The 13,021-nt window shown below is 38.2% G+C and overlaps 1 protein-coding gene across 3 annotated transcripts in view; it reads right to left on the bottom strand.

Moving 5' to 3' along the window:
• Gls (glutaminase) overlaps positions 1-13,021 on the bottom strand; it is a 65,479-nt gene that overhangs the window by 24,579 nt on the left and 27,879 nt on the right. For all 3 annotated transcript variants that reach the window (XM_075955987.1, XM_075955989.1, XM_075955988.1), the window contains exons 8-14: positions 9,389-9,421; positions 9,245-9,303; positions 8,355-8,421; positions 6,612-6,662; positions 4,168-4,344; positions 2,233-2,364; positions 533-625 (exon numbers count right to left, since the gene is read on the bottom strand). In XM_075955987.1, coding sequence (XP_075812102.1) covers positions 533-625; positions 2,233-2,364; positions 4,168-4,344; positions 6,612-6,662; positions 8,355-8,421; positions 9,245-9,303; positions 9,389-9,421 — 612 coding nt within the window. The remainder of the gene's footprint in view (positions 1-532; positions 626-2,232; positions 2,365-4,167; positions 4,345-6,611; positions 6,663-8,354; positions 8,422-9,244; positions 9,304-9,388; positions 9,422-13,021) is intronic.

The raw sequence follows: 13,021 nt of genomic DNA on the forward strand, positions 1-13,021 counted from the left end.
ATAATGAGGTCACAAACAGTGGTAATACGCAAGACCTTAGGGGTATTTAGCATGGAGTAGTAGAGGTTCCTTATTGCCTCTAATCAACATTGTATCATTAAACCTGTTCTGGAAAGTGTTTTATCTCCAGTGGCCTTTTTGTTCTGAAGTTTAATGTACCTTTCTATTTACATATCCATCCACAAAGTAGACAATGAGCTAAACTTAACCCCAAACAATAACTGACAAATATTAACAGTAAAAACAAGGCTTTAACAATTGGACTAATAATACATAAAATCTTCCAATATCTTTTTTAATATAATCAATTATAAAACAATTACATAAAGCAGCAGAAACCAACACTGCTCCTAAGCTAACCATTTCCAGTTTAAATATCAAGAGATGATTTTAGTATCTATGTACTAGTGAAAATAAAAACGGGAACACCTTATTTATTACATGGAACTGCAAGACTGGGGTTGTCTGTGACAGCAGGCGAGGCTGCTCCCTGTCCCAGAGAGCAAAGCAGGAGAAGAAAGGACGGGCTTACCCTCTGATCGCCACCTTCCCTCCGAGGGTCGAGTTTCTTTGCAAAGTGTCTCAGATTATCATAGTTATGGAAGTTACACAGAGAAACAAGATCCTGTGAAGAGTTACACAGAATATGGTTAAGAAATCAGCTACTCCCTGGCTATGTGTATTCATAGTCCAGCAAATTATGCTTATGCTATGCAGCTTCACTACTGTCTCCTAGCAACCATGCTGCTGGCTAGTCAAACAGCCCTATGGTCAGGAAGAGGAACAACTCCTGGCTGACTCCTGGGTAAGAACTGAACATTCTTAGTCACTCAAATTGTCAATTTCTATAACAAAGGATTTTTAACAAGTCATATCAAGGCAACTTGTGTAACCATGAAATTTTTTCTTTTAAAAGTCACTTAACCAAAATACAATTACATTCTTTAGATTTGCAAAATATGTAAGCCTGAACTGTAATCAGAATTTCAATTGGGAAGCCCATAAGCATATAGCACTCAACAAGGGCTTTGGGAAGTAGTAAATGAAAATAAACACAAAAGCTGAAACATTAGCAAGAAGTAGTTGGTAACCACTAAACTAAAAAATAAAAGCATATAATTTTAAAACTTATTCATTTTTATTTGTAATATAAGTTGCTTTAATAACTCAATTGTTAAAAGAGATTTTATTTTTAATTATTGCTGAGTTCTTAAAAATTGAAAATAAATTATAATCTGGGAAATTAAAACACTCAGTTTAAAGAGAGAACTCAGATTTGATCCCAGCACCCACATGGCAGCTCACAGCCATCTGCAACTCCAGCTCTGGGGATACAACACCTTCTAGCCTCCAGAGACACCAGCTACAGAACATATACACCCATACACATACAATGAAACTGTTTAAATAAACATAAAAAACAAAAATCTCTAAAAGAAAATTACATGGGGCCCGGGTTAAAGGCCGTCTGCAGCCTCTCTACAACCACCCCCAACACAACCTAGTGAGCTGGTCCACACAACCTAGTGAGCTAGTCCACATAACCTAGTGAGCTAGTCTACACAACTTAGTGAGCTAGTCCACACAACCTAGTGAGCTAGTCCACATGACCTAGTGAGCTAGTCCACACAACCTAGTGAGCTAGTCCACATAACCTAGTGAGCTAGTCCACATAACCTAGTGAGCTAGTCCACATGACCTAGTGAGCTAGTCCACATGACCTAGTGAGCTGGTCCACAAAACCTAGTGAGCTGGTCCAGACAGGAAACCCCCTGGACACTGGACAGCTCGTATGCCCCCTCCCTTCCCCTCTGTGCACTAAGGACACGAGCTCACATGACAGAAGTGAATTCCCCTCCCCCCCTCTGTGCACTAAGGACACGAGCTCACATGACAGAAGTGAATTCCCCTCCCCCCCTCTGTGCACTAGGACACGTGCTCACATGACATCTGTGCACTAAGGACACGTGCTCACATGACAGAAGTGAATTCCCCTCCCCCCCTCTGTGCACTAGGACACGTGCTCACATGACATCTGTGCACTAAGGACACGTGCTCACATGACAGAAGTGAATTCCCCTCCCCCCCCTCTGTGCACTAAGGACACGTGCTCACAGACATCTGTGCACTAAGGACACGTGCTCACATGACATCTGTGCACTAAGGACACGTGCTCACATGACAGAAGTGAATTCCCCTCCCCCCCTCTGTGCACTAAGGACACGAGCTCACATGACAGAAGTGAATCCCCTTGACACTGTTTCCCATCTTGTCCAGAGGCGGAGACCAGCACATCATGCCCATGACATTGGGGACAACTAACAGAATTCCTCCAGCAACTCCAGATTTTGCAGGAAGACCAACCTGAAAATAATTTAAAAGGAGCATTCATATAAATATTTTGGTAAACAAAAGTTACGTTTGAGAACTGTTCCACGATTAGGGCACATGTAAGATCAACCTTGAAACTCTGAGTTCAATCCCTGCGTCCTACGTGGAAGGGGAGGACTGCTCCTCCAGGCTTTCCTCAGACCCCCGCAGGGTGCAAGGACACCTCCAACCCTTCCCCTTCCCAGTAAGTCAGTAATTCCCAACCCTTCACCTTCCACATAAATAAATGCAAAAATATTTTATGTAATAGTGTATACCCAAATAAGATAACGTCTACATTAAAAGTACTGCATAGATATATTTATGATACAGTAAATAAGGTTCAAATAAGCTTGGAATATAGTGCAACACTGGAAAAAATTGAAAGACATTTTGTAAACTAAATGTAACTTAAAAGTGCTTGAATCTGAACTGTGGGGCTATGAATGCTGCTATTTCACAGAGTCCTAGTTTCTAATTATCCTAAAAAAGCATACTGATTCTAAAAATATTTCATAAATTAAAAAATAATGAGGAATTGCATCTTCATGAGATTTTCTAGAGTATATTGTCAGAGAAATAGCCAAGGAATAGAGAAATGTTAATACAAATTAATCCTCTTCAAAAAACTTAAATTTATATTATGCAAGATGGAATCACTGCATAATGGTGGAACAATTAAGATAAAGTACAAATCAGCAGAGCCAGAGAAACATTCATTAGTGGACTACTGAGAGTCAGACGTCAAGTGCTTGACAGAACTGCAGCCATCTTGTAAAAACTAATGAGACAAGCGAACGAAACAATCAGATCAGGTCTGCCAGCTTATAAGAAATACAAGGGAAAACAGAGCAGGTACAGAGGAAAATCTATTCTGAAAAAAACATACAGGAATAAATGACTCAACGTTTTCAAGTAAAAATAAGTTAAAAAGAGATCATGAAAAAAAAGTAATTATTTACTTTCCAAATCAAACAAAATGTAGAACTATATAAATCATAATTTATAGTACTTAAATTTAGTAGTATTGCTAAATGATAACATTAACTGTTTTCTACGCAACAGTGAAGTTTTATGGCACTAGAATGCTGTGCTGTGCATTTATAATTCCATACTAGAGTATAACAAGACTGAAAAGCAAGTCTGCACACAGATGAGACAAGGTTGGTCATGGACTGATAATGATCAAAGGTGAATGATGAATAACATGAGATGCATTTCTCTGTTTTACTGCATTTGAAAACTGCAGGATCTGCAAAATGGCCCTGAATGGTAAAGGAGCAAAACGCTGAGTACAGCAGCCTGAGTGCAGTCTTGGAACCAAGGCGTGGGCACTGGTGGAATATGGAAAAGACAAGTTTCTTAAAAAAAGGAGAAAGTTCCAAAAACTGTATTTGGAAGGGCATTATGATGTAAGCTTGTGTTTTGACAGAGAAACACAAACACAGAGAAACCTGTCTCAGAAAAAGTTTACTTTTCACACTCTTAAGCAAGGACTCAGGCTTTGCATGTGCATTTCCTGAGTTTAGGACTTCTTGAGGTACAACCCACCCTAATGCCAAGCATCAGCAAGAAGCCCACAGCAAGTATGGACTAACCTTGTATCGTGAGTGGATTCTTAAGGACAGCTCGCACACTAGTTAACTCTACTTCTTACTCATGTGTAACCAATTAACCTTGGAAACAAGCCTCTCTCCAGAAGTAAAGCAGCTTTAGAAGCAAAGTTCAAACTGCATTTTTAAAAGCACCAGTCTAGACTAGTTCCTTGCAAGAGAAAACTAATCAGCAATTACTTACATGGAATGCAAACTGCCCTGAGAAATCATACATGCCGCAGGAATGCATCAGACTCAGTGTATTCCGAACGGCCTCAGGACTGAGGACTCTTTCGCCGGTAATCGGGCAGAACCCGCCATTAGCCAGTGTTGCGGCCATCACACTGGCTGACTCACAGGTCACTTCAATGGAGCATAGCTAAAAAAAAGAAAAAAAACGAGTTATAAAAATTTAGTTCACGAAAAAAAAATTTAGTTCACGGTACTTTTATCTCACCTGCCTTCTATGACAAGCCATTTTATCTGATATCGCCTACAAATCTGAAATACGGCTTCAAAAGAGATGATTTTACTCTAACTTGAAGCCATTTCTAAGATTTCAACTGACCAAAGTTCTAGTCGTTTTAAGATTTATTCAGAGTTCTCCAAATTTATGATACTGTAAATGCCATCAAAATAACACATGAAAGCCAAGGGCAGACTCGGCAGCAGGACTTGCGCCTTCCATATTAACCACGCTGAGTTTGATCCCAGCACTGAAGTATAACATCAACAGCATTAACAATTTACCTCACAAACCCAAGTTTACCTCTAAACCTAAAATAATATTTCTCCAATTTTATTTTTAATTACCAGCAACCAAAACTGGATGGAAGCGGGGAAGGCTAATTTCCCTAACTGCAGAATCAAGTTACAGTGGCCCACTGAGCAAAGACTTAGTAGGAAAATGCTTTCTAAAAAGAATTCAGATTTAGCCAGGTATGTTTGTACACACCTTTAATACCAGAACTGAGCAGATCTCTGTGAGCTGGAGGCCAGCCTGGTCTACACTGTGAGTTCTAGGCCAGCCAGACCCCATCTCAAAACAGAGGAAGTAGAATCCCAGTATTATTGCTTGAGTAGGGAAACATTTTCAGAAATAAAATTTAAACTCCCATGACCATTTCCTAGTTTATACTTAATATTAATCAGAATTTTGCTCACCGTGGAGGATTTAAATTCCCATTATCATTGCCTAAGTAGAGAAATGCTTACAAAAACAAAACGTAAATTCCCTTAATCATTTCCTAATTCATAATCAGTATTAACCAAATTCTGTTTATCATAAATAATAGTCTCCTAACTGGACAATGCCAAATTTAAGAACAATTTCTTAATAGCTTGATGCTCACTTAGTAAAATTCAGTTCTCTATAGAAAAGAGTACCTCTATGGTTATCTCTTAATTTCTTCCTGCACTAAAGAATCAAAATTTCACAATAGATTCTCAAACTGTAATAGACAAAATTAACTGTTGGAAGCAGTGAGACCCCAGATCCTGAATTTCTTGTAATCTCCTGATCTGAGTGCCTACAGCTGCTCTGAGCACGAGACCTTCAGGAGTTCCCAATGGCAGGAGAGTGGTTTCTGGTGGGTTTGGCTGGGGCGTGGCTGTCTCTATAAAATCTGCCCCTGAACACAATAAAGGGGGCATTCTTGGGGAATTCAAGGATGACCCGTGTCGCTGTCTCTCTGTCTGTGTGTGTCTGTGTATTTTAACCTCCAGCCCCCTTGCCCAAAGCTTGTGAACTGGGTAATAGCACACCGAGCGTAGACACGGGGGCACAGTACACGACAACTAACGTTTTATTGGCTAGAATAAAACTGACATTATTTTCAAATGATCGTTTCAAGGAGTCACACACATCTCATGCTATGTTCAATGCTGTACTTGCTGGTGGATGAAAGAGGGCTCAGAACCCAAATAGGTCATTATTGAATTAAATTTTACATGGAAAGATAGGATTCCCAATACAGCTTTCACACTGAGTAAACAGATATCTAGGACCTGTACTTCCAACAAACTTCATTACCAACCTCCCGTAAACATCTTATAAGGATACCAGAAGGTTAGAATTCAAAGTGTCTTCGTAAGTCAAATACAAACTAAATAGAAATTTACAAAACCTAGTCTATGCATATTCCCATTACAACTTTATTGTGTAGAAATACACAGGGAGGGAGGGATTTCAAAGAAGGCTCTACTAAACTGATATCTGTACCACAGAAATGATGTGTGCAGGATGCTGAAGGCATGTGCTCAGCAATCCTCGGCTCCAATTAAATCAGGATCAAAAGACACAGTGAGAGCAGAAAGTAAGACAGCACAGCAGAGTGACATTTTAAAATACTGACAGAAGCCCTCTGAAAACCAAATAGGTTTGCGTACGCAAAATAAACACTAGGAGAGCAGAGCAGGCAACGAGTTTCTGGATATGCCCCCCCCCCCCCACGCCTTGATCTGCATGTGTGTCTACACTGTTCTCCTTGCTCCATTCCCATGTGTGGGTCTTTAGCACACGACATTAAACAGCCTTTCATGACATGAAATTTATTTTCTCATGGCCTAGAGTCAGTGTTTCTAAGACATCACATTTTGTAAAACTTGATACATCTATTTACAAAGATAAATTATACAATCAATTACCTGGAAATAAAAATCTAGAATCCCAACCATGTCTGTGCCTTCCGGAAAACACTAAAAAAAGCAAATTCAAATATAGGAAAGCAATGAAAACTCAGGCAAACAAAAAAATACATCAGTGTTAAGTTTAAGATATATAAAATATTTCAGTTTGCATAAAAGTAGTCTATAGAATATATATATATAAAGAAGTTATACCATGTTATATAAATTCCTAAATTCTATTTTAAGAGACAAAGATTAAGTAATTGTAATTTATCATCATACTGAATCAGTCTCTTAAAGTTCTTTAAAAAACAAGGTTTATCAGCACTAGTCAGACACTGCACTTCAGATTAAAATGCAGCAAACTTGGATGAGCATTCACACTAACACTGTCAATCAAGAGCATTCACACTAACACTGTCAATCAAGAGCATTCACACTAACACTGTCAATCAAGAGCATTCACACTAACACTGTCAATCAAGAGCATTCACACTAACACTGACAATCAAGAGCATTCACACTAACACTGTGAATCAAGAGCATTCACACTAACACTGACAATCAAGAGCATTCACACTAACACTGACAATCAAGAGCATTCACACTAACACTGTGAATCAAGAGCATTCACACTAACACTGACAATCAAGAGCATTCACACTAACACTGACAATCAAGAGCATTCACACTAACACTGTGAATCAAGAGCATTCACACTAACACTGACAATCAAGAGCATTCACACTAACACTGACAATCAAGAGCATTCACACTAACACTGACAATCAAGAGCATTCACACTAACACTGTCAATCAAGAGCATTCACACTAACACTGACAATCAAGAGCATTCACACTAACACTGACAATCAAGAGCATTCACACTAACACTGTCAATCAAGAGCATTCACACTAACACTGTCAATCAAGAGCATTCACACTAACACTGTCAATCAAGAGCATTCACACTAACACTGTCAATCAAGAGCATTCACACTAACACTGACAATCAAGAGCATTCACACTAACACTGTGAATCAAGAGCATTCACACTAACACTGACAATCAAGAGCATTCACACTAACACTGACAATCAAGAGCATTCACACTAACACTGTGAATCAAGAGCATTCACACTAACACTGACAATCAAGAGCATTCACACTAACACTGACAATCAAGAGCATTCACACTAACACTGACAATCAAGAGCATTCACACTAACACTGTCAATCAAGAGCATTCACACTAACACTGACAATCAAGAGCATTCACACTAACACTGACAATCAAGAGCATTCACACTAACACTGTCAATCAAGAGCATTCACACTAACACTGACAATCAAGAGCATTCACACTAACACTGACAATCAAGAGCATTCACACTAACACTGTCAATCAAGAGCATTCACACTAACACTGACAATCAAGAGCATTCACACTAACACTGACAATCAAGAGCATTCACACTAACACTGACAATCAAGAGCATTCACACTAATACTAACAATCAAGAGCATTCACACTAACACTGTCAATCAAGAGCATTCACACTAACACTGTCAATCAAGTACTTGAATACTACCAGACACATAAAATCAATTTAACAGTAGCATGAGTAATCTGCTATCAACTGAGAATTCAAAAGGGCTTTGTCAAAACTTTTCACTTTAAACCATTAAAGGCTACTGCTAAGTTCTTAGATGTCATTTTATTACACAAAATATCCTTGAATAGAAATAAAAATTTAAAAACCTTCTTTTCTTTTAAGTAATATCCAATTGCAAAATTTCGGTCTCCACTTTCTCGTTCAGACTGAAACCTAAAAGAAAAAAGTTTACGTAACTTTTTGATTTCTTCTCTAAGATCAAGAGCAGCCTGGAAACTCTACTTCCAATCTCCCTCCCCCCACCTCCAAATTGTCCTGGGTCCTGGTAGTTGGATGGCCGGTTCCCCTCCCTCATCTCCTTCCAGTCCCTCCCCCAACACCTCCCAACCCAATTGTTCCTCCTTTCTCTTCAGAGAAGGGAAGACACCCCATGTATATCAGCCAGCCAGGGCATAGCAAGCTGCAGTAAAACTAGGCACTTCCTCTCCTATTGAGTTTAGTTGAGGCAACCCAGAAGGAGGTAACAGAGAGCCAAGAGACTGTCCCTGCTCCCACTGTTAGGGAAGCCCCATAAGAAGACCCAGCCACACAACTCTAACCTATGTGCAGAAGACACAGGTCAGTCCTATGCAAGCTCTCTGTGAGCCCCTAGGAGCCCAGGTTAGTTGATTCTATGGTTTTCTTATAGGACCCCTCTGCACCTATAATCCTTCCTCCCCCTCTTCTACAGGATTCTGAGAACCGCCTAAGGTTTGGCTGTGGCTTCTAAGCCTTTTAAATGTTTCTTTCAGGTAATTTAGACCTGACTAACTACCTCTAATGACCAAATTCTAAGTAATTAACTATTGGCTGAAGTAAGTTCTAGAGCCACAAGGAGACCATGTGCATGTACCTACATACATGTATATGTGTGCTTGAATATGTGTATATATAAAAAGTAAAACAGTACTGAAAATAAAATTCTATAGTCTAATTATCAGGTGAATTTAAAGAAGTCTGACCAACTGTAAAAGCCCAAGTAACAAATTAGACTCACGTTGCATTACTGAATCCAACATATTCATTACCAGCCATCTTATTCAAAAACTGCATCACCTATAAACCAAATTAGGAGTATTAGTAACCAGAATTAAACACTTGAGGGATGTAATGCAAAAGCATGATTCTGTGTTGTACTTACATAGTCAAACTTCTCAGCATTATTTACTCCTTGCTGCAAGGAAACAAAGGCAAACACGTTACCACGACACTTGCAGAGCTGAGTATGGAGCTAACACAATACACGTCCCCTCGCTACCATGGTATTCAAGGCACTGCACATTGTCTCACATCTAGGAAACCCTCTACAACAACAGTACTTCAACTCTGTACACGTCAACACCCAATGTTGAAAAAAACTCAAAATTTACAAAGGGAATATATATTTTAAAAACATATTTACTAATCTCAGAGCTAGAGAATACAAATAACCCTGGGACCCCTTATCTTTCGTAACAGCACATGGTTTGCTAAAATGTTAATTTCAGTTTCAAAAAGTTTTAAAATTTCACCCTTATAACATAGTTAGTAATATAGAAAGCATGATTTTCAATTAACAACAATGTATTTTTTTAAAAGCAAAGTCTTTAAACCAGTACTGAGTGAGAAAACTGAGCTGTCACACCCGACTGATCTCTTTAGTGCTGCTATAAGCAGATGCTGACTACAGTCTACGAGCATGGGCAGAGCTCAACTCAGTGACTCTCACTTCTAATGATTCTATTTAACATTAAGCCAATTAAGAGTGAGGAAGATGTATTGTTTCATTACTTCTAGCTCTGACGTGTTATCTAGCACAAATGTTATTAGGAAAACGCCTGTGCAATGTAGATCAGTTCAAGTAGCCAAATGGTTTCATTTTACCTCGGCGAAGTTTACAAAGCAGTAAGCTGAAGATCTGAAATCAAACGTATTGATTGGTGATGTGCACCCAACAGAAACAATACATCGCTAATCTCTAAAACATTTTAAAAAGCAATTTGTTAAGAATCTACCCTCAAGGTTCCGAAGCGTTATTTACGATGTTGTTACAGGGAGTTTATTCCAGAGTGTCATCTACTGAACAAAGCTAGTTCCATTCTCCCTATGAGAAGTCTAGTTATGACTGGTAAATATATAAAATCCTACAAATCAAGCTATTTAGAAAGTACAATCACACGTACATAATCAGCAACAGAAACACCAGAGTGTGTCATCAAAATTAGACATTAACCAAACTTAAATAATGCAAAAATAACTTAATGACAGCTAGATTAAACCCTTTTGTTGTAAGAGGGGTTATATATTTTCTCTAAAGCATCCTGACATTTTAAAAGTTTTCTTATACCAGAATCTAAAATGTAGACATGTAACTCCAAAGCTGTTCAATGAAAAATAATTAAAAGAAGAAATTACCAACTTCATTGAACTGTTGCAGTTGTCAAAATATTCCATAGATCCTAATGCTGTAAAATATGTAACAACATTTAAGCCACGAAAACCTTTTTAACCTTCGAGAAAGCACACAAAAAAGCACAACTGTGTTGTCACATGGACCATCACCGGATACACAACTGATCAGATAAAATAAACTAGTTACCTGAGCTACCCTGCAAAATTAATACAAGTTTTCTTCATTGAATTTAAAGTTTAACATTTCACCCCTAGACTTGGTCACATACTTGGTTTATTTTATGGCTTCCAAAAATTGAATTTTGCTTTTAAATTGTTTTTAAGAAACAACTTAGCATGCCTTCAATTCCAACACTCAAGAGCAAGAGCCAGAGGCAGGTGTATCTCTCTGAGTTCAAGGCCAGCCTGGTCTAAGGAAGGAGTTCCAGAACAGCCAGGAATACACACAGAGAAACAACTGTCTCGAAATACAAAAACGAAAAAATGAAAAAGGAAATATCCAACCTTTACTGTATTATTTGTTACATTCAGATTCCATTATTAAATAATGTTTTTAATAGGTATCTGAAATGTTCTAAGCAGATTTATCTAAGTAGGAAATAATAAAATACTGAATGATCACATGGACTAAAGAGTATCTCCTATTTATATGTAAAGGCATTTGATTACTGATGTTTGTTCTTCTCTCTACCCTGGAAATGGTGTTTAACTTTTTGACTCCTTACAGTCTAGGTGTCCCCATTATCCCTTGGAAAGATTTCATGTACCAGATGAATAGATCGGATGGATGGGACCTAATTATAAAACTGAAGCATTGAGTAAAAAGCTTTTATGCAAAGCTCTTAGGAAAAAAACATATACACAAAACAAAAGAAAAGTGCTTTGCCGAAGAAAAGAAAAACTGAAAAAGGACCATCAGGTTTGCTACAGTGTAGTCATCTGAGGAAAGAAGGAACAGCGACTATAAAACTGGAGCAGGTGATGGGTAAACGGGGCTGGGCATTCGATTCTGTTCATGAGTGAGTTTGTCGTAGTAATATGTTTGAAAGAAGATGTCAATTTGCTAATCATCTTGCAGAATTTGTATGATTATCTTGTAGGGCATTTTCTTTTGTCTTCAAAATCATAACTGATCTGTGGTTCATATGCCAATTGATCATTCCTACTGACAGAACCCTGCGCGAGTTCTCGCACTAGCGCTTATACAGACATCAAGGCCCTTTCGCATAGTCAATGAGCAGACTGACGCGGAACAAGGTTTTGTTACAGCAAACTATACTCCCTCCTCCACAACTGGGATCTTATCACATAGCAATCAATACTGTACCTATGCTCAACCTGCATAAGTCTTATTTCAATTTTGTTAAACTAAACAAGGAAACAACCTAGAATAGTGTTATTGGTAATAACAATTCTTACCAGGCATTACTTTAATTCACAGGCTCAGTATTACTAACTTCAGTACTTTAAAGTATTGCCTCATTAGCAACCAAGGCTTTTACCACAGAGCAGTGAACTGTAACAAGTATGGACAACATGAGATGGCCTTTCTTCTGGAAAACGGGAACTATCCAAACCAAAAGCAAAGTATTTTAAGAGGGGCACATAGGAAACATATATGGAAGGAGAAGTTCTTAAACTACCAGCACTCCTTGCCCTTAACCCTTTGTGCCAGGGATGTAGCTATTTCAGCATGGCACCCACAGTACAAGCACTGCTACATGCTGTGCTGTTTGAATTCTGAAAACATAAACTGAAAGAATTAATGTAACTATGTTGGGAGTAATTTTAGACCTGATTTTATAATATGTTTATGAATGTATTCATGTAACTGTACAACAACAAATATACTTGGCAACACTAAAAAATGTTTCATTTAACAGCCAACATGTTAGCCAATTATTATGCAATGTAGTCATAAAGAGTGGGCATGCAAGTCAATTAGTTATTAGAGATCACAAAAGAAGCAGAGAGAGGCGATGGAAAATGATTTTATAAAAGTCTTGGTTTGATCTTGTCACAGAGGAATCTTCTGAAACTAAACAGCACCAAACTACAAATTAGTACTAAAAATAAAAAATAACTGTTCTATATCTGGGTTTTAGTGCTTTTTGGAGACAGGGCCCTACTACTACCTCTGGCTGGCCTAGAACTCACGATCTACACAAAGCTGACATAAAATCCACAGCTATCCACCTGCTTTTCCTTCAGGGCACTAGGGTAAAGACAAGTACCAGTGTGCCCTGCTGATACAGCATTTTTATAGATTATCTCTTTTGAACAGCTCGATTAACTCGGCTGGAAAAAACAAACTCTACCTTTCATTTAAAAAAAAATAAAAAACCCTCAAATTTGTCTACTAATATAAATGTTAAGTAAATAA

The sequence above is a fragment of the Microtus pennsylvanicus genome, chromosome 22, assembly GCF_037038515.1.
Source record: "Microtus pennsylvanicus isolate mMicPen1 chromosome 22, mMicPen1.hap1, whole genome shotgun sequence".
In the NCBI taxonomy this organism is placed as follows: domain Eukaryota; kingdom Metazoa; phylum Chordata; class Mammalia; order Rodentia; family Cricetidae; genus Microtus; species Microtus pennsylvanicus.